We start from the raw sequence: 27281 nt of genomic DNA, 5'->3' as shown, positions 1-27281 counted from the left end.
AGCAGAGCCCAGTTTAACAATAACATATGTTCTTACATTTGAGTAACACTCATCTGACTGGAGAAGGAAATGGCAGCCCACTCCAGTATTCTTGCCTAGAGAACCCCATGGACAGAGGAGCCTGGTGGGCTGCAGTTCATAGGGTCGCAGAGTTGGACACGACTGAAATGACTTAGCAGCAGCAGCAGCAGCAGCATCTAACTGAGGCGGAAGCTGCTGGTCTGGTGACAAGCTCCTCTCCTCCAAAACACACACACAAAGAACCTGTGAGCAGCTCTCCCCCACCACCCCTGCTTCCACCCTGTACTTTGGCTTGGGAGAAAATACATCCTGACTTAGCGAGGGTATTCCTCGTTTATGCTTGCCCTTCCCACATCCCATCTGATTTAGCATCTGTCCTATTGCAGGGATCCTTTAATGTGTTAATACCCACTACTGCTCTCCAAGTGTGAGGGCGGAAATGAGATCACCCTGGGGCTTATGTGACCCCCCAACTCTGCTCTTTGCAGCACAACTGTCAACAGCTCCCAGAACAGCACTCTCTGCACACCTTTTGGGAAGTTCCAGCATAGACGAGTGAAAAGGGAAGTTCTAGAAGTCTCAGTTTCTAGTTCCAATTTTTGTGATCTTGGGCTAATCATTCATTTTATGCCACAGTCTTCCCGTTTATGCAATGATGAAGTCATGTTGCTATGACTTATGATTCTCTTCTGGTTCAGGCCAGTTTCTATTAAGAACGCTGCATGGCCTGGACAAGTCAAAATTTCCAGAGTGAGGTGAAATGTTGAAGTACAGAGGTATAGGGTAACATTAAAAAAAATATAGGGGAACGTGGCCTGTTACATGATTATGTGAGTTACGTCATGTCCCCTGAACAGAAATTTCATAAGGAGAAGCCCTATGAGGCTGCAGTTAGACCTGCTATCCATTCACCCTTGTGAAAAAGTATGAGCCCAAGAGGAGAAATGTTCAAGGGAAAAGCACACTGTTTCTGTTACGACTGCCCTAAGCCTTCAGGGAGACTTCAACTACCTACTAGATGACTTCATGTAGGCTGTTAATGTGCTTCCTGTGAATTGTGAAAGGTGGGGGTAATTAATGTTCACATGCCCTGCCTGCTCCAGGATCCTTAACCTTCTTGCCCAGCTTTCTCAATGGAAAACCAGATCTTAACTGCCTTTTTGTATACCTTAGGAAAAGGTACTTTATTGCTTTAAAGGTACTTTAAAGCTTCCTGCAGGCAAACTGGGCTTAAGGATGTTAGTGAAAGTTGCTCCGTCGTGTCCAACTCTTAGCAACCTTGTGGACTGTACAGTCCATGAAATTCTCCAGGCAAGAACACTGGACTGGGTAGCCTCTTCCTTCTCCAGGGGATCTTCCCAACCCAGGGATCGAACCCAGGTCCCCCACATTGCAGGTGGATTCTTTACAAGCTGAGCCACAGGGGAAGCTACTTATCAACTAATTACCAGCTACATGGGAAATATACCGAGAGGGGTTTGTGTTGGGAATGATCTCCCAGAACTGTAACTCTGAGGTCTTCCACGATAGTGTGGGATAAATCTCAGTCAAATGGGGTAAATAAATAAGAGATTAAAATAGGACTTGATTTGTCAACCCTATGCTATCATTTTGATGGGGTCATCATTAAAATATTTTTTAAACCTAATTCCTTGATATAAAGTCATACATGCTAATCATAGAGAGTTCAGAAAATACATAAAAGTAAAAAGAAAAATCTGGCACCACCATAAAAAGATAGTCCTTCTATAATAAGAGATACATTCTTATAATTGTGATACAATAACTTCTACTTTTAGTTCTGTCTCTGTGTATATGAGTATGTGTGCATGCGTGCTAAGTCACTTCAGTCGGGTCTGATTCTTTGTGACCCCATGAACTGTATGTAGCCTGACAGGTTCCTTGGTCCATGGGGATTCTCGAGGCAAGAATTCTGGGAGTGGGTTGCCATGCCCTTCTCCAGGGGATCTTCCCGACCCAGGGATTGAACCTGCGTTTCTTAAGTCTCCTGCATTGCCAGGTGGGTTCTTTACCACTAGTGCCACCTAGGAAGCCCATGTATATATATACTATACATATGTGTGTGTGTGTGTGTGTGTGTGTGTGTGTGTATACACACACACATGAGTATGTGTTAGTCGCTCAGTCATGTCCAACTCTTTGTGACCCCAAGGATTATAGCCCACCCTCCAGGATCCTCTGTCCATGGGATTTTCCAGGCAAGAATACTGGAGTGGGTTGCCGTTCCCTTCTCCAATATATGAGTATATGTATGTATATATATGGGGCTTCCCTGGTGGCTCAGATGGTAAAGAATCTGCCTGTAATGCTGGAGACCTGGGTTTGATTCCTGGATTGGGAAGATCCCTTGGAGAAGGGAATGGCTATCCACTCCAGTATTTTTGCCTGGAGAATCCCATGGACAGAGGAGGCTGGCGGGCTATAGTCCATGGGGTCACAAAGAATCGGACAGGACTGAAGCGATTTAACACAAACAAATACATATACATATACATCTGGAACTACATGTTGTATACAAATACTTTATCTTTTAATATTATATCATGAGCATTTTCCCACGTCAGTAGTACTGAAAAATATTTTTAATGGCTATATGACAAACTATTGCTTACTTACAGTATATTTAATTTGTTCTTCTATCATTAGTTATATTATTTCTAAACATTGCTTTTGTAAATTTACTGTAATAGACATTTTTATAACTTTTATGCATTTATGACTAGAGCAGAATTCTAGAAGAGAAATCACATTGTGAAAAAGTATGCACGTTTCTTAAGGGTTTTAACAACTTCTAAACTGTTTTTCAGATGGTGTGGGGTCAATTTTAAAGTCATCAACATGTATAAAAACACTTTTTGCATCACACTACAGCAAATACTCAACTTTTGGACATTGCTAAGAGATAAAAATGATACTGTATTCTAATTTGCATTCATTTGACATGACCAAGAGAGAGTATTTTGCTCTTTTTATTAGCTTTGTGTATATCTTATAGGAATAGACTGGTCTTCACCTCTGTTCACTTGTCAAGAAGGCTTTTAATGTTTTCTTTGTATAAATCTTAGTATTTGAAATACAAAATACAAATTTTTGAAAGATTTGTATAAATCATTTAATGTTAAGGTTAACTTAAGAAGTTGTTTTATCTCTTAACTTTTAAAATTATTTTTGACCTAGAGATGCTATCAGTTGTAATGAGATCAAATATGTCACCTTTCTTCATTGCAATTATGCTTTGCAAAGTTCACCCTAAAGTAGATACTTTTATTTAGTTTAAAAAAATTATTTGATCCTTTTTTAAACATTTAACTTAAATCCTATATAGATTTTGTTGTATAATATAAAGTAAAGCTCTAAATGTATTATCTTTTCACATATTTAATCAGTTGTCCTAACCTCTTACTGAAGGATTCTTTTTTCTCTCATCATCTTATTCTAGCACTTTCATTTAATCAAAACACAAATCATACACATTCTTGGGTCTGGTTCTGTTGATCTGCATGTGAGTCTTCTATAGGTACCACACCATCATGTTATTTTAAAAGACATACTGAGCTTTTTAAAAAGTTTTCTAAGTGGCTAAAACATTGGGGTGCAGGGAGTAACAAAACAGGGAGCACCAGATTCAGGCCAAAACCTCTGGTGGAGGAAGAAAGCGCCATGGGTGATGGAGGTCAGTCAGAACGCAGGGACAGAGGCTGAGCTGCTTCTCTCCAGAATCTGACACCACACCTCTGTCACTCCACAGCTGTTCGGCTGTGGGTAAGCTAATTCACCTTCCTGTGCCGTGATTTCCTTATGTGTAAGATGAGGTTGATAAGAGGTTAAATGAATTAGTGTAAAACTCTTAGGACAACGCATAGCTCATGGCAGATATTATTGTTAGCTATTTGAAGCTATCTTCACTTCCATCGGGCTTCCCTGGTGGCTCAGCTGGTAAAGAATCCGCCTGCAATGTGGAAGACTCGGGTTCGAGCCCTGGGTTGGGAGGATCCCCTGGAGAAGGCAAAGCACCCCAGGATTTTTGCCTGGAGAATTCCACGGACAGAGACTGAGGGGCTAGAGTATTTGGGGTTGCAAAGGGCCAGACATGGCTGAGCGACTGATACACTGTCCACTTCCATCATGCCACTGACGTTACTCTTGCTAAGGACATCAATGATTCCTTAATTGTCAAATTAACAGGGGACAGGGATTAAAAAGACAGGCTCTCTAGAATCAGGCTGCCCAGATTAAAACAATACCTCTGCATTTTAAAGCTGTGTGACTTTGGCAAAGTTACTTGCTCATTCTGTGCCTTAATTTCTTCATCCATAAAATGGGAATACTGATAGAGCCAACCTTACAGGGGTATTACAAGGAGTCTGGACACAATAAATGTAAATTGCTTGATGCACAGTCCTGACATGATAAACGTAAATTTCTTGGTGCACAGTCTACCACACAAGTAAATTCTCAGGAAATGGTCATTATAACCATCATCTTACCTGACTGCCTTGGGGAATCTGGCACTGATGTTACCCTCAACTTTTTGATACCCTTTTCTCCTTTGTGTCCTGGCACACTATGCTTTGGTTCTCAATGCATCACTTCTTGCTCTCTCTTCTTTCATCTATCTCGTAAAGTGCTGGCATTCTCTGAGGTGTCCTCCACTTACCCTATTCTTTGGTGACCATACACTTTTTCGGTGTTCCTTCTTCTAAGCCAGGGGTTGGAAAAATTTTTATTAGAGGATCAGATAGTTAATATTTTAGGCGTGTGGACTCTACAGTCTCTGTCAAAACTACACATTGAATCATATAAACATTCACTGAAGACATGTAAATGAATGGGCATGACTTTGTTACAACAAAACTTTGTACATAGAAACAGGCAGTCAGAAAACGGACCAGAGTTTTTCAACTCTTCCTCTAAGTAGCTGCTACAGCTCAGGTATCCCTTACTTAGACTACTCATCACGCAGTGTCTGTACCCCCTTCTGGACTGCGGGCTACCCAAGAGCCCAGTGTCCTTCCAGCCTTGCATGCTCTGAATGCAGCGTAGCATCTGGCTGCTACAGTAAATCACCGTCTACTGAAAACACTGCGTGAGATGAGCGTGTACTATCAATCTTAACAGTTAGAAACTTTATTGTGCTGTGAGGAAGAAGGCACTTCTTCCACATGGACCCTTCAGTAGCTACCAAAACAAACGACAGAGAAGACCTCATGGCCTGTATAACACACTGAAATGCCTACTAGAATTAATCTTTCTTTCCCAAATGTGAAAGGGAAACTCAGGTCCAGGAAATTCGTAATTTCAAGGACCAAGTAATATTGCAGACATCAAAACAGAGCTGTCCAGCATGATCTATAAAACAGGACACACTTTATAGGAATTGAGAAACAGCTGTTTCCCCATTTCTGCCTTAAAAAGGAATAGGCTACAGGGCTCAGGGGTATATGGTAAGCATATGGAAAAAATTTATTTGCTTAAAGAAATGTGACATGGAGCTGGCAAAGGGCTCAGTTTGTAAGAGATAATGTCGTGGTGGGTAAAATTAAGAGTATTAGAAGGATATATACAGAGTCATTTCAGCACTGTGATTAATGAAAAAGGAAACACCAATAAACACTGGAGGGAAAAAAAGAAAAGCAAAGCTTAAGCTGAAAAGAACTGAATATACTCCAGGGAAGACAACTGGCTGGAGGAACCAGGTATCACTTGCAATAATAATGACTTTAGTAAAATAAATTTTAGATAAAGGTGACACTGGTTTAGTGGAAAATAAGGAAACCAAAACTTGAGTCACAAGTAATAGTGTGAATACTGAGCTTCTCTAAATACAGTGCAGAGAATACCTAGAGACCTAAGAATACCTGGAAAATATATTAAAGGCTCTGGGAAGAATTTTAGACTTCTGAAATACCCTCAGATAGGTAATAGACAAAGAAGCATGTTTAACTGTTTCCTTTTAATGTCCATGTTTAAACTTAACCTGTAGCAATATTTTCAGTATAATCAAACATTTGTTGAACTCCTTTTAGGGGTGATTACTCATTTGTGTGACTCAACATATTCTCTCAAGTGGCCAATTACCAGGCAGCACTCTTTAGAATTTTGTAAAATTATAAAATTATTATTGCTATGAAAAAAGGACCTAAAGATTTTCTTAAAAAGAACAGAGTTAATATTGATTTTCTTCAGCTTTCTATTTACTCTTGCCTCTTAAGAATTATGAGAGGATTCATTATGTGGCTGTGAAAGCTGTTCAGTCGTGTTCAACTCTTGCAACCCCATGGACTGTATACTCCATGGAATTCTCCAGGCCAGAATACTGGAGTGGGTAGCCTTTCCCTCCTCCAGGTGGTCTTCCCAACCCAGGGATTGAACCCAGGTGGATTGCAGGTGGATTCTTTACCAGCTGAGCCACAAGGGAAGCCCAGGAATACTGGAGTGGGTAGCCTATCCCTTCTCCAGCAGATTTTCTTGACCCAGGAATCGAACTGGGGTCCTGCATTGCAGGTGGATTCTTTACCAACTGAGCTATGAAGCCCTCATATGTGGCTACATGGACATTAATTCATTCATCCTTCAAGTAATTAATAGGCACCTGCTTATGTACCAGGTACTATGCTAAGCACAGATGAGGCAAGAGGAATAAGGTAGGATCCTTACTCTGTGAAGTTGATAGTACAGTGAGAACAACAGACATGTGTATAAGCAATTAAAATGCAATGTGGTTAGGGATTTGGGGTGGGAGGAGGGTAGGACTATAAAGGGAGCACCAGGGAGTTTTCTAAGGTGACAGGACTATTTGCATACTGATTGTGGTGATGGTCATAACATGTCTGTAAGCATGTTAAGATTCACAGACCTGTATGTCAGAAGAAAAAAAGGATAATCTTACTGTACAACCACTTAAAAAATAAGATGAGAAAACATAATAGATGTTCAACAAAAGGAGAAGAGATAAATAAACTCTGGTATATTTGTATGATGGAACGCTAATGAGCAATAAAAGAAATGGACTATTGATAAATGCAACAAGGGAGATGAATCTCCGAAAGCATGTAGTGAAAGTTGAATGAAAGAAATAGGATAAATGAAACACAGCCTGCTTGAGTTCATTTATATAAACTTCTAGAGTAGGCGACATTAAAATGGGATGGCAGAAATCAGATCGGGGTTGGCTTTGGTAGGGAGGGTGAGGGTGGGGCAGGTATTGACTGGGAAGGGAGCTCAGGGAACTTCAGGTGTGACTGAAATGCTCTGGGTCAAAACTGAACCTTAATATACGTAAATTACACACCTCAGTAAAAAATAGGCATTTAGCTATCTTGACTTCTCTTTCACAACACAGAATTTATAATTGTTTAAAGTTGTAAAAAGAAAACATTAACAACCTGTCTACTATATGTTATCACTTTCTTTTCAAGGCAAATTAGAGTTCCTTTTGATTTCTTAATGAAATAAATATAATAGCCAATAGTAAATCTCACGACAAACATAAAATGCAAGTGCAGAGTATGCAGCAGTAGGAGGGCAAGGAGGTCAGAACCCTGCATTCTGCTGGGTTAAGGATGTGTTACGGGAAGGCCTTCAGAAAGAAGTGAATCTCATCGGGATGCTGAAGAAAGAGTAGGAAATGCTCAATGCAAAGACCAGGAAAAGAACGGCCTTCCATGATGACATGTGCAAAGTCACAGATATGAGGGTGGGGTATGTCCTTCTGGGTGAGGTGCACTCAGGGGACATGAAGCTGTAAAGGAGGGCTGGGCCCGGACCATAAAGACCACCCCCTTCCCTCCGCCACCCTCTAGCACACTAGTGCTAAGCACTTTATGTGGACAGTTAAATTTAACCACAACCATCTCCAGTTTTCAGAACCGGGGTTTGGCGAGGTGCAGGGCTCTACGCAGGGTTCTTGCCCGTTAGCCTTCCCACACAGATAGCCCAGCTCCAGCTTTCACTCTCATCCTCAGCTGTGCGCTGCTTCCTGTTCCCCACCCTGAGAAGCCTGGCCTTGATTATGACACTGATGGGACCTAATGGAAGCTTTTACTTGCCCAGAATCTGCTTTACAGAGATAACAGGCCTCTCACAAGGATGCATCATTTGAACCGTGGTTCTCAGTATTTTTTCCCCCTGCCTCAATTCCCTTGAGAACTATTTTTAATATCATTAGTAATGATGGTTAAGCAGTGATCACGAAAGGCTGTCTCCATGCCCTTCTCACCATTCTACAAATATTCCCCCGCCAAGAGGTTCTAATTTGGGGACTGGGTCAGCAACAAGATGATCGCTCTATAAGTCTTTAAATGGGAGATGGGATATCTTTGGAATCTGCAAATCTACATGGGAACATGTGTGGAGTGGAGGGGATGGGACTGGGGAATTCTGTGCAGAGTCTGAGATCCTAAGGTAAGTGGATTTGTTGATCAGCTATTTTCCAGGCTTGGTGATATAGATGGTCCTGGCCCCTGGCCCATCTGAGCTATGGAACTCTGTCAGGCTCGGGGTGTGAGAGACATCCTTGAAGAGAGGATATTGCCTCTGTGGTGCTTCAAGGATTATGGTTCTCTGCTGTAAGGAATCCCAAGAAGGCTCTGATCTCAGAGTAGACACTTCCTAAGAAGCACCACCTTCTGGGTGGAGATGAAGACTGAGAGGGCTTGGCACTGGCATTGGAGAATTGCCTTAATTGATAATGGATTTAAAATAATCACAATAAAGCTTCAAGAGCTCTGTAACCTATCAAGTGTGTTTACATTCGTTATCTAAAAATAATTTTGAGGCCCAAGAAAATGCTGGAGGGCAGATGAGGAAACTGAGGCTTAAGGAGGTTAAACTGCTAATACTTGCATGGTTTGCCTGCTTTCCTTCTTTTTTTCCTTAGTTCTCTTCCTTCCTAACTTCCTTCTTTCAGTTTAAAAAAATATCTAGCTATTTGAGTTAACTATGGGCCATCTTATTCTAGAAAGGATTCAAGGCAACTTGAGTGAGTGAAGTTGCTCAGTTGTGTCCGACTCTTTGCGATCCCATGGACTGCAGCCTACCAGGCTCCTTCATCCATGGTATCTTCCAGACAAGAGTACTGAAGTGGGTTGCCATTTCCTTCTCTTCAAGGCAGCTTACAAGGTTACAAAAAGGAAAAAAAAAAGATAGTATAAAAGTGGGAGTGAATATGAAAGAAAAATAAGTATTAGAACCGAAATCAATCCAAGAGTTACACTAAAGATGTTATAATGACATATATATTTGTTACTGATAGGGCACAAACTGGACTCTAAGTTTCTAGTTGTCAATGTGAAAAAAGGAAACCATAACACTATTCAGAGTGGCCACTGGCTAAAAACTAATAGCAGCAGCAGAACAATCAATTCCTTAGAAATATGGCTTTGGGTTCTTAATTACAACACAAGCCAAAATGCATAGCAACTTCCTTTATAATTTAACAGCTTTGAACTAGGCCTTAGGGGGCTTACCTGGTGGCTTAGATGGTAAAGAATCTGCCTGCAATGTGGGAGACCTGGGATTGATCCCTGGGTCAGCAAGATCCCCTGGAGAAGGGAATGGCTAGCCACTCCAGTATTCTTGCCTGGAGAATTCCATGGATGGAGGAGCCTGGTGGGCTATAGTCCATGAGGTCACAAAGAGTCAGACACGATTGACTGACTAAGCATGCACACAACTAGGCTTTAAAAGGTAATTCTGATTTTCACACAAGAGAAACCACCATGTCATGTTTTAAAGAACATGAGAAGCTCAGACCATCTCTCTGAACTCCTGTAGCAAATTCTATTTACAGAAACCAAAGCAGGTGAGACCCCAGTGAACTCATTAGTTGTTGAAACAGCTTTAGGACCAAGGGAGACAGGCAGGGTGACTATTTCCATACCTGCTAAGGGAAAGAGACAGGAAAAAAAAAAAAAACCCACTTACCTACCAGGCTACAGGAATAAGTAGGTCTTCGTAGTGATAGTTCATCTTATTTTGTAAATTATTTTAACTTCATGATTAGCACTTGGTGGCAAATATTAACATGACCTTTTTAATTCTTACGTTTCTAATGATGACTATGCGGGACTGCCAGTTTCTATACTGGCATCTTGTGCCTTCAGGTCCCAAGGCCAGGTTTTATTTCTATTGGTTATTTTATACTTTCTTCACTCAACCATCCAGTTTCCCTTACTTTTATGACAAGGAACAAGCACAGAGTTTTTCCTTTCTATAACTTATGTATGCAGAAAAATAAATCCAGGTCTGGAATATCCCTTGCATACACAAGAAGAGTCTGGAGCCACCTGACTCATTGACACGACAAGCCCAGAAATAGAAAAAGCAATCTGGATGAAAGGCAAAGATGAGTGGAAACTTCTAAGCCAGCATGAAGGTGCTATGTCATATGAAATTAATTCTCTGAGGTCAGCGATTAGAGTCAGGTTACACCCCAAATGTAATTCTGCCTGCTAATTACTTGACCCAATATTTATTTCGTTGAGCAAGATGCCCAGCCACAACTTCCAAGTGTGGGCTTGGGGGCAGAGGGAAGGAAGCAGACATTCAGAGAAAGAGCAGCTCCTTTCTTTGACAAATAGATGTGTCTCCCAGGTCCCTAACTGAAACAATTTACCTTCCTTTCTAAAGTGAGAGATCAGATGTGTCATGCTCTTCCCTTTCCAGCAAAATGAGGCACTTGAGATCAAGGAACTCTTTAGCCAGTGGATAAGATGCCTGAAGAAACAGTATTCTGTTGCAAGAAGCCCAGAGCTGAGATGCTAACAAAACCACCCTTTGTAAGGCAAAGAGGAGGGAGCCAGGTGGGAATGGAATGGTGGATGTATGTATCTTTTGACTTCTGAAGACGTATTTCCCCCAATAAAGACATTCAGAGTGGCAGTAAAAAGGAACGCACTCTCCGGATGGAAACGTTGGATTAATGAGAGTAGCATGAACAGGAATGACTCAAATACAGGGAGTAAATTAGGACAACAGCCCTTCCTTAAAGGAGGTGTCACACAGCTGCCCGAGGGGTTGATGAGGGTGCAGAACAAACAGTAGAAACAGGATCAGAAAGCTGGAACCTGACCACGTGAGACTCATCAATAATAAAAATAATGGCGTCAGCAGGTGCTGTCACCCTACGCTCTCTGACTGCTCTGGGCCAGGCATTGCACCAAGAGCTTTATGTCTATGACCTTGCTGACGAGTGCTGTCCCCTCCCTTCCCACACTGCTACCAGGGGGCATTCTGCCATCTGGGGATGTTTCTCCTCTTACGGGATGTCCCTGATATTCAAACAAGCTAGTGGCACCTAAATAACAATGGTGGACGGAAAGGAGACATCTACCCCATGACTGGTTTGCTGCTGGCCCTGAATCATGAGGCTGCTGAGAGAGTCAAGGTCACCAGCTGTGTGACCTGGGGGCTGATGGGAAGGCCAGAGTTCCCCAACCTCTTTCTTTCTCCCATCGTTCTCGTTTCTGCCCCTAAATCAACACACGGTGAAAGAAAAGAAGGGAAAGACTGATGCCTATAGCTGAAGTGTGCAGTTTAATGGCCAGAAACCAGACTTGTCACATGTAATCAAATCATCATAGTGTTGGTGACAGAGTTAAGACAGTTGAAAAAACAGTTGCTATTCCAACTTCCAATTTTCAAGTTATTGTTGGGGCTGAAATTTCTCTCACCTCAAGAGTTTTTATTTTGGAAAATCTCCAAAGCACACTTTTAGCCATATTTGGGTAACTGAAACATGAAGAAAACAGCCATGCTTTTCAGTCATATTAAATTCTAACCAGATGCTCTTAAAAAACTTTACACGTACACAGCACCTTTTATTTTAGAGGAGTCATTTTCTTTCACCCTGAATGGTATTCACCACAGACTGACAATACTAACTCGTTAAGAGACCTGTCACCCTAGTGATACACCATCTCCAGAGAGGAAGTAAAGAGGACCACATCGGCCTTTCTAATTCTCACTCTACTCACACTACTGGGAATCCAAGTCAAATCAATCTAACAGACAAAACATTTACTGAATACTTTGTGCATGCTGGGAACAAAGCTGAAGAACAGGGGAAAGTTGGTATGAATTTAACTGACCTGCAAAGTGAAAATGACATGGAGGATTCCTATAAAACAGTGCTAGGTCAAGAACCCTACCTGAATAGCTCATCTATCTGACTGTTTGACTCACCTAAAAGACAGTGCTTCTGGCATCTTTTCATCTGTGAACCTCTAGGCAAAGAAAGAAATGGCTTGGGTGTTTGGAGGAAAAGCATATTGGAGAAAAATGAATGATATTGTCTAGAGTCCATGGGATCTCAGGTCACTACCCTCCGGAAAACCCCAGAGCGTGACCCAGCAGTACCTTGCCTGATCCCCCACTAACCACTTTGACCCCTTCTATTCTATACATGAAAGCCAGAAAGACCTTTTGAAAACATAAACAGGACTATACAATCTTCCAGTTTAAAACTCCACAGAAGTTTGCTTTTACACGTAGAATTACATCCATATTCCATACCACAAACCACAGGCCCTGCCATGCCTGGCCTCCACTTACCCCTTCTGCCTCCCTTGGTCTCCTCCATGGTCCACTGCACCCCAGTCACACTGACCTCCTGAGGTTCCTGGAACATGCCAACCCCCTTTTCGCCTTGGAGCATTTATGCTTCTTGTTCTCACACCTGGACTGCTCCTCCTGGTCTGGCTCCTTCACAATACTCAGGTCTAGCTTCAATGTCACCTCTTCAGAGGTCTCCTCTGACATCCAAAGTGGGCCCTCTCCTCTGCCTCAATTTTCTCTTATTTTCTCCCATAGCACTACTGCAAGTTGTCATTACCTGATTTATTGATTTGATCCAACCATGACTTTAAATTCCAAGATGGCAGGAGCCAATAACATCTGTTTTTTTGTGTGTGTCTGTCTGTTATACTTGCAGGGTTCAAGATAGTCTCTGGACACAGCAGAAAGGCAATAAGTAATTGTCGAATGGACAAATGAAGTGAATATAATTGCAAATAGTAAACCGGAAAAAACAATAGAAGAGGGTCATCTTTTTATGTTTTTACTACCATAAATACTGCTATACTACTGCAAATCTTGGATTTGTTTGAGGTTTTTCATGTATTCATTTTAACCAGGACCACCCTCACTGAACTTAAGAGGCGAAAAGAATGGAGACCTAACTTATGGCTACAATTAGAAAGTTTCAAAATGATTGCTTTATAGCACCAGGTTTGGCAGACAATACAGTTTGAATAAGAGGGGATTAGCCCTTTCTGATTCAGAGATACTTGTGGTTGAAAGCAGAGCTGCTATTATGCATGCAGCACAGTGTTCCTCAAGAAACATGACAAAAGAACCTCAGAGTCAGGCCCGGAACAGTAAGGGTGGTGATGGTACAAGGCACTCCTGGGAAGCTGCTAAGAAGCGGGTCCGAGTGGAATGTCCTTGTCATCCTGCCATGTGGCCCTGGCCTGGGATGCTGAACCACGGAGCTGCCTGGAAACTCAGAAGGACCCTAGGTAGCAGGACTTCCTCCCCAACTCTGCCCAGTGACTAGAAAATAATATCAGGACTGTTCTGTCTGGCTCTTTGGCGCGTAAGAACCACGACTGGTCTGGCCATACTAGAAAGGGAGCCTAGAATGGCCTTCCTGCCTGGGGACGCTCCCCGGAGGGCCTGCAGTGGCCCCAGCTCCTCGTCCACTGGATGTAGAGCAGACTTTTTCCAATCACCTCCTGATCGGTCCAGCCCTTCCTTCGGATAAAATTTTCTCCTTGGTTTCCTCAGCGTATTTGGTTTTTCTGCTCGGACTACAGCCCTCAACACCTAGTTATTTGGATGAGGTTCGGCTTCCTTGCACAGATCCTGTCTTTCCCTGTCTCCTCCTCCCCATTCCCTAGCTGCTGTTTGGGATCTGGTCCCACCTCAGGCAGCTCACTTGACACCACGCTGCAGCCGCCTCCCCAGCTTCTCCCGGCAGGGCTGAAATAACTGCACTTGTAAGGTACCCTGCCCGGCCCCCACGCTGGGGCCGCCTCCCCATTCCTCATTCTCCGCCCCGCAGAGGTCCTAGCATCTTTCATCAGTCAAGTGCACAGAGGTGACATTAGTGGTCCCCTCAGGTCACAGGGACAACCTTGTTTAAACCCAGGAATGACTCTGGGGAATCTGTGACGTAGTGGCTTCTTTAAGGCTTCATGTCAAGTAGAGGGCAACGCGGGGTGTGAAATTTAAACCTGAGTTACACAATTTTCATGAATAAAACATGAGGCTAAAATTAGATGAGCACTGAGCTTCTTTTCAGGAGAAACATCCCGGAGTCCCACACAGAGCCCTTCCAGATCCAAATCCTGAAGGTTTCCCACTATACCTCTCTGACCGTGATTTTCTGCTAAAATGCTTCTGGTGGCTCCCCACTGTCTGTGCGGTTATAACATCTGGCATCAAAGCATCAAGGCTCTTAACATTTTGGACCCAAATAAAGATTCTACTTTACCTAAGACAAGGCTGGACACCATACCCCTGTCCTCGGGGCATGGGAGCAGCTCTCTTGCCAGCCTGCCTGCGCTCACACTGTGTCCTCTGTTGAGAACGCTCTCCTTCTTAACCCTGCCCCTGGCAGAAACCCACTCCTCCTCCCTCAGGGCATTCAGGTCAAATATTTCCACCCCGCCTCCACCCCATGCAGCTTCCCTGACTGCAGTTTGAGTAGACTCAGACGGCATTATGTTAAGCCCTATATGACAATGCACAGCCCATCAAAATTATAATTGTGATGACTGTCTCTCCTCCTACATTCTGAGTTTTGCATGGCATATTCCTGGCACTCAGTAGATGTCTGTGGAAGTGGGCTAAAAACTGTGTGCTCACACTTGTATAACTGGCTATTAAAGACAAAAGTTACTCAGCCAAGATTTGAGCTGAGAAAGGAATCAACTTTTTGCTGATATGACATGTCTTTGTAAGATGTATCATTAGAAAGGAAAACAAGACTGGACTAAAACAACATTGTCAGGAGAAGAAGGGCTGAGAGGGGAGGGATTCTTCTAACTCAGGCATTTTCCTGTTCACAAAGGAATTTTCTAGTCAAGGAGAAAACATTGATTCAGTTTGAGATGTTGCTGGAATTCTCTCCTTTTTCCTCTAGTTTTGGGAGAACTAGTATCCATTGGGAAAAGTAATGGGGATGTAAAAGTGAAGACAGCAATGCTGCGATATGTATAAACAAGGCTATTAAATGATGATATAGCTATGTCAAGAGAGAAACCTTACAGAATGACATTAAAGTAGGACACTTGAGGAATGCCTTAGAACTAAGACAACTGTCACCTGATATTTTGGCATTCTTGAAGTATATGAAGAAATAGCACCTGGAAACTGAAAAGTACAAATTATTTGTAACAACGACATTCTGAAGTCAAAAGTATATTTTCCTCATCTTTTAAAAAAAGTTAACCTGTTAGCATCATTCTCACTTTAGAAAAATGTGAAACCCTAAAATACGTATAATTCTAGAACATTGTCTACGGTGGCTTTCAAAAGAAGAGAGAGCTGCCCTTCACTGTACCAGATTTTCCTAAACAGGCCTGTTTAGCTGGAGGTACTCTTCTGTTTTGTGGATTATCCAGAACATTTTTTCCCACCTCTTAAATTTTTTTAAAAAATTGGAGTACAGCTGCTATACAATGACGTGTTAAGTTTCAAGTGTACAGCAAAGTGAATCAGTTATACATGTTATACAGATCTTTTATTTTTATGTATTAAGTCATTAATCCAACCCTTAGGGAAGATGAAAGAAAGGATAATATGTGAAATTTAAATCTGTCAATTTCTCTGCTGGTAAATGTCTACCAGGAAAAAACGTAAAAGCCTGGAATTTAAAAATGACTGATTTGATAGGTTTAATATGTGAGCTTTCTTCTTTCGTGACCTTTCAGCTCACTGAGACACTATTCTAAAGCTGCTTTATTTGAAGGTTGCTTCTTCCTCCATCCACCGACGTGGCCGGCGGTGCTGGCTCCATGCAGTATATATACTCACTGAGCTCTGACTTTGTGCTCGGGGCTGCGGCTGCAGCGTTAGAAGGTGCTCTCCGCTCTAGGAACTCCCAGAGGGGAGGGGGAGAGACAACTGTGCTGGCAGTTGCAATGAAACTGGGATTGAGGGTAAGGTACAGTTAAGCTCTGGGCGCCTTGGGAGTACCAGGGAGGAACATAGTCCACGTGGACCGGGAGAGGACAGTGGGAAGGAAGGGTCTGGAATGTGAGTCAGCATGAAGTGAGGCATGCCCAGGGAACACTGTCTCGGACGCCCGGTGATCCAGCTCTGCTGCTGATACCCCTGCACTTCTTTTCACAGTTCACAGAAATAAACAGACAAAAAAGGACAAACAGTTTTAGAAGAGTTTAAATCTCACTATATTTTTAAGAACTGATACTGATACATCTCTCAATACCCTGCAGACATCCACAATAATAACTATTAGTAAGAGTTGAGCAAAAGGCATAGCGTTAGTGTTTTCCTGGATCATTTTCAGGTCATCAATTGACAGGCTCATGGAATATTAGTGCTTAACTAGAACCAAGATCTTTCAGTCCAAAACCTTCACAAAGGGGGAAATTGAAGCTCAGGGTCAGTGAACCATTTGCCTAAAGTAGTCATGTATGGATGTGAGAGTTGGATAATAAAGAAAGCTGAGCTCTGAAGAATTGATGCTTTTGAACTGTGGTGTTGGAGAAGACTCTTGAGAGTCCCTTCGACAGCAAGGAGATCCAACCAGTCCATCCTAAAGCAAATCAGTCCTGAATATTCTTTGGAAGGACTGATGCTGAAGCTGAAACTCCAATACTGTGGCTACCTGATACGAAGAACTGACTTATCTGAAAAGACCCTGATGCTGGGAAAAATTGAAGGTGGGAGGAAAAGGTGATGACAGAGGATGAGATGGTTGGATGGCATCACCAACTCAATGGACATGAATTTGAGTAGGCTCTGGGAGTTGGTGATGGACAGGGAGGCCTGGTGTGCTGCAGTCCATGGGGCCGCAAAGAGTTGGACATGACTGAACAACTAAAATGAACTGAACTGAACTTCTTTGCATTGTTCATTTAAGAAGGGCTTCTTATCTCTCTTTGGTGTTCTCTGAAACTCTGCCTTCAGTTGGGTATATCTTTTCCTTTCTCCTCTGTCTATAGCTTCTCTTCTTTCCTCAGCTATCTGTATAGCCTCCTCAGACAACTCTTCAAAAACATCACCAAAGACGTCACCAAAGACGAAGAAAGACTGAAAAACTGTTCAAGATTGAGGGAGAGCCATGACCACTAAATGCTATACATAATCCTGGAACAAAAGAAAAAATAAAATTTCCCTCTGCAAATGATACTTTTGAGATACTTGGTAAAAAGCTGAATGGGGACTATGGATTAGAAAATAATATGGTATCAATATTAATATACTGAATTTGATAGTCATACTATAGTTATGCAGAAAAGTGTACTTGCTTTTAGGATAGTAACACTGAAGCACATAAGTTGATTCAGAAAAACATACACACACACATATATAAACACAAAGGGATAGGTGGGAAGAGGGAGATTAGAGGAAAAAAGGGAGAGAGACAGCAAACATGGCAAAATGCTAAAATTTGGAGAACCTGAGTGAAGAGTATACAGTTCTTTACTATTCATGTATCTTTTCTGTAAGTTTGAAATTATTTCAGTGATAATAGCTAAAAATAAAGAGCATGAGTTTCGGTGTGACTCAGATCCAAGTTTGAATCCCAAGTCTGATATTTATCACCCAGGAGACTGTGGAGGAGTTAATTATCATGAGCTTTGGTTTTCTCATTTGATCACCAATTCGGGACCAGCTTGGTCGTCCCAGATGGCGCTAGTGGTAAAGAACCTGCGTGCTAACACAGGAGACATAAGAGACGCAGGTTCGGTCTCTGTGTCTGGATGATCCCCTGGAGGAGGGCATGGCAACCCACTCCAGCATTCTTGTCTGGACAGAGGAGCCTGGCGGGCTACAGTCCATAGGGTCACAAAGAGTCGGACGTGCCTGAAGCAACTTAGCATGCACGCACAGGCCTAACTTAAAGGGATGCTGTGCTGATTAAGGAAAATAATACATAGAATGGAGCACCTGGCCAGTGGTCAGTCTGCCTGGCAGAGGACCTGATACCTCACTGGTGAGGAAGTAAATACCTGCTCAAGAAATGAACAAGCTCCTTTCTCCTGCCCCTCCCCGCCAATCAGATTAAGTGATAGCACTTAGAGAAAACGAACAAATTTTAACGAAGTATGAGATTTTTCTTAACATCTGCATAACACAAAACAGAAACCTTGATTAGTCATAATAAATATCATCATACATTTGAATGCTGCTCTTAGGTTTCCTCAGCATTTTGCCCTCATGTCTCATATGACACTGAATGGAACAGGCAGGCATTCAAGTTGAAGTTCAACACAGCGTTAATAACAGCGAGTCTCTGCAGTGCCTTGGGTCGTGACTGTCAAAGAAGAGGGCATGCCCTTGTTACTTAAATCTCAAACAGGGCTTGCATCAGTTCTTGGTTGCAGGGTACAAAACGAGGTGCGGTCTAACGTCCATCTGGGCATCTGTTCCTCAGATGCTGGCACCGCTGTCTGTTGTGGTTCACCGTTGTGTCTGGGGCAGTGGCGGGGCACAGAAGGGGGCCCAGGTTGTGCCTGGGAGGTTCCTTCTCTCGGCCAAGATGTGCACATAAATTTGAAATCACCCAAGAGGGTGGTTTCAGAGTTGCCTGCCAAAGAGTGGTGTCTTCTAATCTGGAGAGCAGCTGCTGGGCACAGGCATGCAGACACACACACACACACAGACACACACACACCCAGGCACCCTCACGGAGCCTATACCTGCCTCTACTTGTCTGCTCTGGGCAGATGGCTCCCGGGTCTTGGGTCGCCTCATTCTGCACCTCAGTCCAGTTAGACCCTTTCTTCTGCGGAGGCTGGCAAGCTGTGGGGTGAGGGATCCAGCCAGGTCGCCTGCCTTCTGAGTATGAAGGACACTGCCTGGAGAGGGAGGAGGGTTATATTTAGTGTTTGGGCCCAGGCATTGCTGGGCTCCCCACTGCCTCTCCTCTGCGGAACTGCCAGGGGACCCTGGTTGCAAGTTCTCCTTGACTTTGAAGCCCACGAAACAAAAACTGAGAGACTGTCCAAAAAGAAAAGAAGAAAACGCTGTTGGTCCCTGGATTCCACTGTCGGATTTGGTGGGGATGAGAAGAGAGGACCTGCAGGTGTGAGCAAGCAGAAGCACCTGCACGGTAAGGTAAGTGTCCCCAGTGCCACTGAGAGGAGGCTTTGGGGACCTGTCTGTGACATCCAATGTCCAGGAACTGCGTTATGCAAGGGAAGAGAGTAAATCTCAGGCATGATTAAGGGCTTGTGAAGGGTGATGACTTTTTTTTTTAACATGAAGAAGAGCTGCTTGCAAAATAGAGGAACTATCCTGACAGGAGATACGAAAGGAGACCAAAATAAAATCTTAAATTGCTATCCTCTTTAGAGTAAGACAAATGGTCAAAAATTCTTAAATGGTTTGGGCAGATGACTTTTGCTTGCTAATAGCTTGATTTTGCAAACTGATGTAAATGATCAATGCATAATTTGAAAATCATCCCAAATGTGGTAACAATGGAGAAGTGTATTGGATAGGCTAGACTGGTTAGGAGGCATTTTCTTTTTATGGAAAGACAGAAGAAATTGACATCTTAAAATGGCAACTTAGAGGTATTCCGTTTCGTTTTCTTTTGTTCATATATCTTTGGTGCTAAAGATTTGATGAACGGGCAAGATCTGATGAATGGGGGCCAGAGAAGAGAAGCAGATTCTTGAGGTGGGGTTTTTGGAAGGTCTGGGAAGATACCTATCACCCCAAAGCATGACTGGATATGCTTAAGGCACAGCTAACCTCGGTGTCAATGGGAAACGAAGCCTGACTGCTGCCAAACGACACCAGAGAAGGTTCTGCTCACTGGACTTGCTCAGTGGGAGTATTAGTCAGTGTTTAGGGTGAATGCATAGTTCTGAATACAGATCCAGTTCAAGAGATACGTGTTCAGCTAAAATTTTTGTGACACATTCAATCACTCTTTTTCATTACACCTGATGATCACATCTTTCTTCAGTATCTATGCAAGTCTTACGAAGGACTGCAAGAAATGCAATGCATACACTGCTTGGCTACATTCACCATGTTCTATGTGTGCATTAGACTTGTAATAAAGGAGGGCAAGCGGCAGTGTACTACTGGTGAAAACTTTTCCAACCTTTGGCAATGCTCCTCTTGCTTCAACTAAAAATACTTTTCCTATGATGATACTTTCTAATACATCAATCTTCTATCCTCCCAAAACAAATATTCCAAGTAAATACATCTCTACAGTCATCAGTTGACACTATTATGAAACTCATATTATACTTAATTAAAAATCAGCATAAATACTTGAAGAGCTCTTTGCTATTGAAAATTTCTAAAGGCAGCAATAATATTCATGGCTATTTCTATTTCTTTAAAACAAATACGTTGGGCAATTAAAGACAAGTCTATGCTTACAAGAGTTTTTCAGGTAATTTCCCAGAGCAATGTTGAGTTTGGCTTCTTAAGATTACCAATGCAAAAATATTCTGTAAAATTCTAGGACAAAGAAAGTATTGATTATAAACAAAAAAGTGTAAAAAAAATTAAAGAGTTTAGCTTCTGTTAAAGTTTGTATGTAGCTTTCTTTTTTCACTTAAACTGTTGTTGAATAAAAAAATTTGTTAGCCAAGAATTGGTCTTATGTACTGACATTGTCACTGGAGATATAGATAATTTACTGCGGCTTCAAAATGATGATCCATTTACCTGTTGTATGGGACAGATGCTGCAATGTGCCAAGAGCTCAGGGGCGATGGGGATGAGCCTCAGGGATGGGGAAAAACAGAAGTAAAGGGCCCTGTATTCTTCAGAAGAAAGGCCATGTTATTCTTGTCTTAACGTAAAAGAAAATTTTCATTACTACTGAAATACATGCCTCGCCTCTTCAATATGTTACATTAAAAAACATGTAAAGAAAAAAATGGTGCTTTTATTTGCCTCTGGACAGAACTAAGTGGCCACCAGCATTTAATAGCCATTCATACAGAGAACAACATAATTTTTTTGTTTTGTTTGTTTCATTATAATTAGGTAAAACACTCTTATGGTAGGGCTTAATTAGTTTGCTCACTTGTTCATTCATTCAACAAATGTTTAGAGTGCCTACCACATGTTGGGTTACCAGAGATACAGCAGTGAATGGAGGAAGAGTGGTTTCCATATTCTCTGAGTATAGAGATCTTTTACAGAGGGGCCAATTATTAGTGATTTGAACCTTAATACTGTTCATGTTGCTTACTATGATATTTTCTCCTTTGTTTCTAATTAAAAGACTAGAAAAAAAATTTCCTACTTATAAAGGTTTATTTAGTGTCTGCAAGATAGGAAGAGAATTCCAGGGACCAAATAATCAGATTGGAATATACATTTTACTGAAACTACTTGAGCCTTCTTTGAGGGATGTTAACATTTCTGTTCTAAATTACAGATGTCAGACAAAGGCTCACATACTGATAGTTTGCAACTTCAGAATTGGGATAGACAAGATGTCTCTAAGGAGGACATTAGAGCAAAATTTGTATTAGATAGCCTCATGGCTATCTGGGGCTCAAATCTGATGAAAGTTCAAGATGTGTCTGTCTAATTTGTCTGACAAAGGCAGTCAATCACCGGGGGCTACGACAGAAAGAGGGGCAGTACTGTGCTTCTCACTGTGGCTGAGGAATCTTTGTATAATGGCATTATTCGTAACCACAGGGTCATTTTACACCTGGGAGGTGTCCTACACTGTGTACAGAATTCAAGTATCAGTCACTCACTTGATCCCAAGGTGACCCTGCGTGATAGGAAATGCAAGTATTATTCCCTGTTCGGCTGATGGAAAAACCAGGCTTTAGAACTTTAAGGAACCATCCCAGCTAATGTTCCCTCTAATGCAGTCTCCTTAAATAATTTCTCAAATGAAGTCTAGAAAAATTCTGAGTTTTCAACATGAGTACCCACAGTTCTGAGCACTGGTTGAAGGCGGCGGTGGCCAACTGGAAGCTGCCCATGGGAGAGTTTCAGGCTTTCCCGCACCCCATTGTCTTCCTGCCCCCACTTCCCTTCTACACTCACCCAACAGTCCTTTCCTCTGGCCCTCAAAATAGTGTAGTTTCTAAACAAGATATAAGCTACTGCTTTTTTCTTCTTTTTACGATGGGAACAGGATAGTATAATAGTATACTCATCTACATGTGAATGCAAATAGAATTTTAAACTGCTGGTTAGTGCCAAAAGTCTGGCAACATAAAAAGCCGTCAGATCCGATTAGATCAATTGTCCACCCAGCCCAGATCCTGCTACTGGGGGATGCATAAGTGGGCCCTTGAGAGAAGCAGTTTATCAATGGCAAGTGAAGATATCACAGGACAAAATTATGGGGGAAAATGGTAAACTGACAGCTATATCAACTGAGACATATGAGCTAACTGAGAGCTCTATCAAGATAGGCAGAGCTGAACAAAGCAGTCTTGAGTGAAGGTCTTCCTGATGGATTTCAAGACAGTAAACTGATCTGCTGGTAACTGGAATACTGAAGATAAGAGGGTGTAGGGTACCACTCATAGCTAGCATTCTCTGTTACTACTAGCTGTGATCAATCAAATGCACTTTATTTCTTCCTTACATTTTTTCCTGGAATTTACAGTGTACCTATTTAAGGTTTATTATAATTGTTTGGAGGTGTTTAGCTATTGGGTTGGCCAGAAAGTTTATTTGGGTTTTCTTGTAACATCCTCTGGAAAAACCCAAATGAATTTCTAGGCCAACCCAATACTTTGCTCTAGTGGCTTGGACAGAATGTCTTAGATCCCCTTGATGGATCCAGGGACAATCCTCTGACTAGGAAAGTAGAGTTCAAGGAGGACAGGAATGTGGGTAAAGCAGAGTCTGTTTCTGCGCTTCTTCTAGGAGCTGCTGCTCCAGGCCTTGAGACAGAAAGAGACAGAGGCAGCTGCCTCTGAGCCATGGTATCAACTGCCAGGTTGTGACTAGGGACACCAGCTCCTTGGTTTTCAGCTGCTCCAAACATCTTCACCCGGAGCTATTTTAAGAACCTTTGCATTTGATCAGGGAGCATGTGGGGTTAAGCCTTGTGTTTTCCATTTCAGTTTTAGATCCCAAGCAGGTGCAGTTAGTAGTTCAGAGTTTAAAAACTTATTATTGTATTTATCCCCAATCAATGCAAAAATAACTTCATATTAGGGGAGAAAAATTATGTAATTGAGACGGAGACTTGTTTCTTAAATAAAACTAAAAGTATTTAGAACTTAAATTTAAAAAAATCACTAGCATTTTCCATTATAATTCTTGTTTGGCAAACTTGGCTAAAAATATGAAAGAATAAATAAAATCATTTGCCTAAAGTAGTCATGTATAGATGTGAGAGTTGGACTATAAAGAAAGCTGAGCGCCGAAGAATTGATGCTTTTGAACTGTGGTGTTGGAGAAGACTCTTGAGAGTCCCTTGGATAGCAAGGAGATCCAACCAGTCCATCCTAAAGCAAATCAGTCCTGAATATTCATTGGAAGGAATGATGATGAAGCTGAAACTCCAATACTTTGGCCACCTGATGCAAAGAGCTGACTCATTGGAAAAGACCCTGATGCTGGGAAAGACTGAAGGTGGGAGGAAAAGGGGACGACAGAGGATGAGATAGTTGGATGGCATCACCAACTCAATGGACATGAGTTTAACTCTGGGAGTTGGTGATGGACAGGGAGGTCTGGTGTGCTGCAGTCTATGGGGTCGCAAAGAGTCGGACAGGACTGAGCAACGGAACTGAAATAAACTGAAAAGTCAAGACAATACATAACTATTTGTGCTACTGTCCATTAATCTCAGCGTGCTCAGTTGCTCAATCATGTACAACTCTTGCAACCCCATAGACTGTGGTCTGCCAGGTTCCTCTGTCTATGGAACTTTCCAGGCAAGAATACTGGAGTGGGTTGCCAATTCCTACTCCAGGGGATCTTCCCCACCCAGGGACAGAATCTGCATCTCTTGCGTCTTCTGCATTGGCAGGTGGATTCTTTACCACTGAACCACTTGATAAGTCTCAATTTAACCCTACATTCTACTTATTATGCTTGGAATACTGCTGATAAGGACATCTTTGTATATTAGGGACATTTATGATGGTCTGACAATCTCAAACGGTGATTTACCACTTGAACTTTGACAATCAGAGAAAGGTTTCCTCTAAAACTCAGCCTACTCCCTCAAGAGATAGAGTTGAAACAAAAGTGAAGGCAATATAAAACAAAAAAATTATTTCTTTTACAAATCTTCTAAGCTAAGTATCTGAAAATTCCTCCAAAATTTATATAGGTCTTTCTTGGTCTGTTCAAGTTCTGTATCTCTAATGGTACACTACACACTTATGAATCTGAGCCAGAGTTTCCCAATTTGTTAGTTTAAAAGATTTATTTGTACTCTTCAGGAGATTCAACAAAGCAGAAGTGCTGGAATCTGGGGCTTGGATACAGCTCTGGAAAAATAAAGGAGGTAGGACAATCATTGGTCAAATTGTATTTGGAACTGAGGAATTTTCTAGGCTTCAGGACTTTCACCGCTAAAATCAGGATTGTCCTGGGAAAACTGGGGCAGTGGGTCACCCTGAATGGAGAACACACAACTGAAATGATCAAATTATAGTGCCTTACTGCTGTAAAGGATTGGGGTATAGAAACCAGGTGTCCTAATTCTGTCTGGGGCACCGTATACATGGCAGACTCCTTGTTTAGGAAGATGTGGGGAGAGGTTTGGTCATAAGATTCACCTGTTTATGGAATCTCACCCTTCCTAACACAAGAAGAGATCAGAAGGCATAATAATAAAGTGCCATCTTGAAGCTTGGGAAGTTCAAGTTTCCCAGTGAATTGGCTCAGCTTCCCACCAAAAAACAACCAAGACTCCAAGATTATACAGGCATTCCACAGGTACAGTTTTTGTTTAAAATTTTACAAGGGCAACATACACATGTTCACACAAATTCAAGGGGAAACAGTGCATAGAGTGTACCAGTCCACCAAACTTCTAGACCAGAGTAGGAACAGAGTAAGGGCTGTCTGAACTGAATATACCAATACCAAACAAAAGCCAGTTATTACAAAACCAGCAAATGGATGTACTCCTTAGCATAACGCCTAATGCCTAACAGCATGGATTTTTTCCAGATGACATCATGGGTTTTAATCTCCAAAAAGTTACTTAGCTTCTCAAAGCTTTAAGTTTCCTCATAAAATGAAGATAATAACTGTATTTGTCTTCTGGGGAACAATAAATGAGAAATATATAAAGTGTTAACTATAGTTAGTGACAAATAATAAGTGCTCAATAATCAGGATATATTTATGGCAACCCACTCCAGTACTCTTGCCTGGAGAATCCTATGGATGGTAGAGCCCGGTGGGCTGCTGTCCATAGGGTCACATAGAGTCGGACACAACTGAAGTGATTTAGCATGCATGCATGCGTTGGGGGAAGGAAATGGCAACCCACTCCAGTATTCTTGCCTAGAGAATCCCAGGGACGGAGAAGCCTGGTGGGCTGCCGTCTATGGGGATGCACAGAGTTGGACACAACTAAAGTGACTTAGCAGCAGCAGCAGCATTAATATCATTATTAATAATATAGAAAATTCCCAGTGTTATAGATTGGGTCTAACAAAATTCAGTCTTGAAAATGTGGCATGTAATGTCTTCCTGAAAAGCTGGTAAACATTACAAGATCCCGGATACACAAAGACACAAAATTTGGGCCCCTTGAAACAAATTAAGAAGTCTTGGGCTAGAAGTGTCATCTAAAAACCAAGGGAACTGGTATTTGAATAATGTATTTTCTTAGGGACCCTAAGAACCACTGCTTTAGATACTACATGCCCACAGACAGGTATGAATTTAAAATGCCAAATTTTGTGGTTTGGGCATAAAAAAATTTCCAGAAAGTTGATTATTGAAAGTAAACCACAAATTTCCTTGACCTATGTTAAAGAAGCAGGAATATTCTTTTCCTTTCCTTGAGATTCTCTAACCATATGTAAGTCACTACTTTTTTGCAATTCTCTTGCTCTCTCCTTCCATAAAAGTTAGATCGTGTAATGGAAGTTCCATCAAAAATGTGATAATTTATGGGCCCACAGCCCAGAGGATTTTGAGGAGACAATGAAATTCCTAAATGTGTGCAAATTATTCCAAGAATGGGAAATGACTGTTCCGGTGTGGCAGTAATTATTTATGTAACATTACCTTGGGAGAATGTTAATGGTAGAGCATTAAATTTCTCCTGTTAAAACAAAGGCACTTCTACAGGGTTTTATATCTTCTTTCCTAATTTGGAAAGACAGCATTTGTACACACAGAATAGCAAGTTTTACTATTTTACTGTTAAGTGGTTAGGTCAGGTTTCAGACTGACTGTCCTGACACATTAAATACCTGCCATTTGTGTGAAAGGAAAACTCCAGTTCAAATTGTGACAGAGTTGCAGATCCATCACTCTTAAAGTAAGCAAAGTAAGCAGCAAATTCCAATACCAAAAAAGTGCCAAAAGAGGCCATAATGCCTACTGAAGGGAGAAAAACTTCAATTTACCTCAAATTCACATGCACTTAGTAATTTCCCCAGATGGCATCATAAAACTGCAATCATGACCTAAATAATCTCAGTTATTTCAGCACGTAATTCTATTATTATGTTCCCATCCACATCTGGATAGTTCATTTGTACAAGGAAATTTCAGTTGAAAAAAAGAACTCCAAAAGTTCAGCTAGGTCTAGTGGAACTAATCTGTGTATAAACAAGGATTTTTTTTTTTTTAAAAACAGGATGGAAGAATATAAAGATTTCCACCTGCACTTGCAGCACTAAAACAGTAGCTCAGTCTTAACTGGGAGCTACAGATTTACTTCTCTTGACTCTGTCACAAAATCCGTAAGAACTTAATACTTTCAGGGTTAGATCAGATACAGTCAGTGGCAAAACGCCAGCCACCATCTTAGTGGGGTTTTTGCATTTCAACCCATTGCCCTAGTGACCAAAAAACATTTTCCTTAGAGTTTCCTTTAGTATACTTGT

General features: G+C 41.8%; 2 protein-coding genes across 4 annotated transcripts in view; one reads left to right on the top strand and one right to left on the bottom strand.

Moving 5' to 3' along the window:
• CMSS1 (cms1 ribosomal small subunit homolog) overlaps positions 1 to 27281 on the bottom strand; it is a 372794-nt gene that overhangs the window by 48413 nt on the left and 297100 nt on the right. The window contains exon 1 of one of the 3 annotated variants that reach the window (XM_043892585.1): positions 18936 to 19167. The exons of the other annotated variants lie outside the window; for them this stretch is intronic. Coding sequence (XP_043748520.1) covers positions 18936 to 18990 — 55 coding nt within the window. The 5' untranslated portion in view covers positions 18991 to 19167. Of the gene's footprint in view, positions 1 to 18935; positions 19168 to 27281 lie in introns of those variants that run through there. 3 annotated transcript variants of the gene reach the window in all.
• The window catches only part of FILIP1L (filamin A interacting protein 1 like), a 293518-nt gene continuing 285469 nt past the window's right edge, over positions 19233 to 27281 (top strand). Inside the window, exon 1 of the mRNA XM_043892565.1 lies at positions 19233 to 19353. The gene's annotated coding sequence lies outside the window, so the exon portion shown is untranslated. The remainder of the gene's footprint in view (positions 19354 to 27281) is intronic.

Source organism: Cervus elaphus, chromosome 31 (assembly GCF_910594005.1).
Source record: "Cervus elaphus chromosome 31, mCerEla1.1, whole genome shotgun sequence".
Taxonomy (NCBI): Eukaryota; Metazoa; Chordata; class Mammalia; order Artiodactyla; family Cervidae; genus Cervus; species Cervus elaphus.
This window is presented reverse-complemented; position numbering and strand designations above follow the sequence as displayed.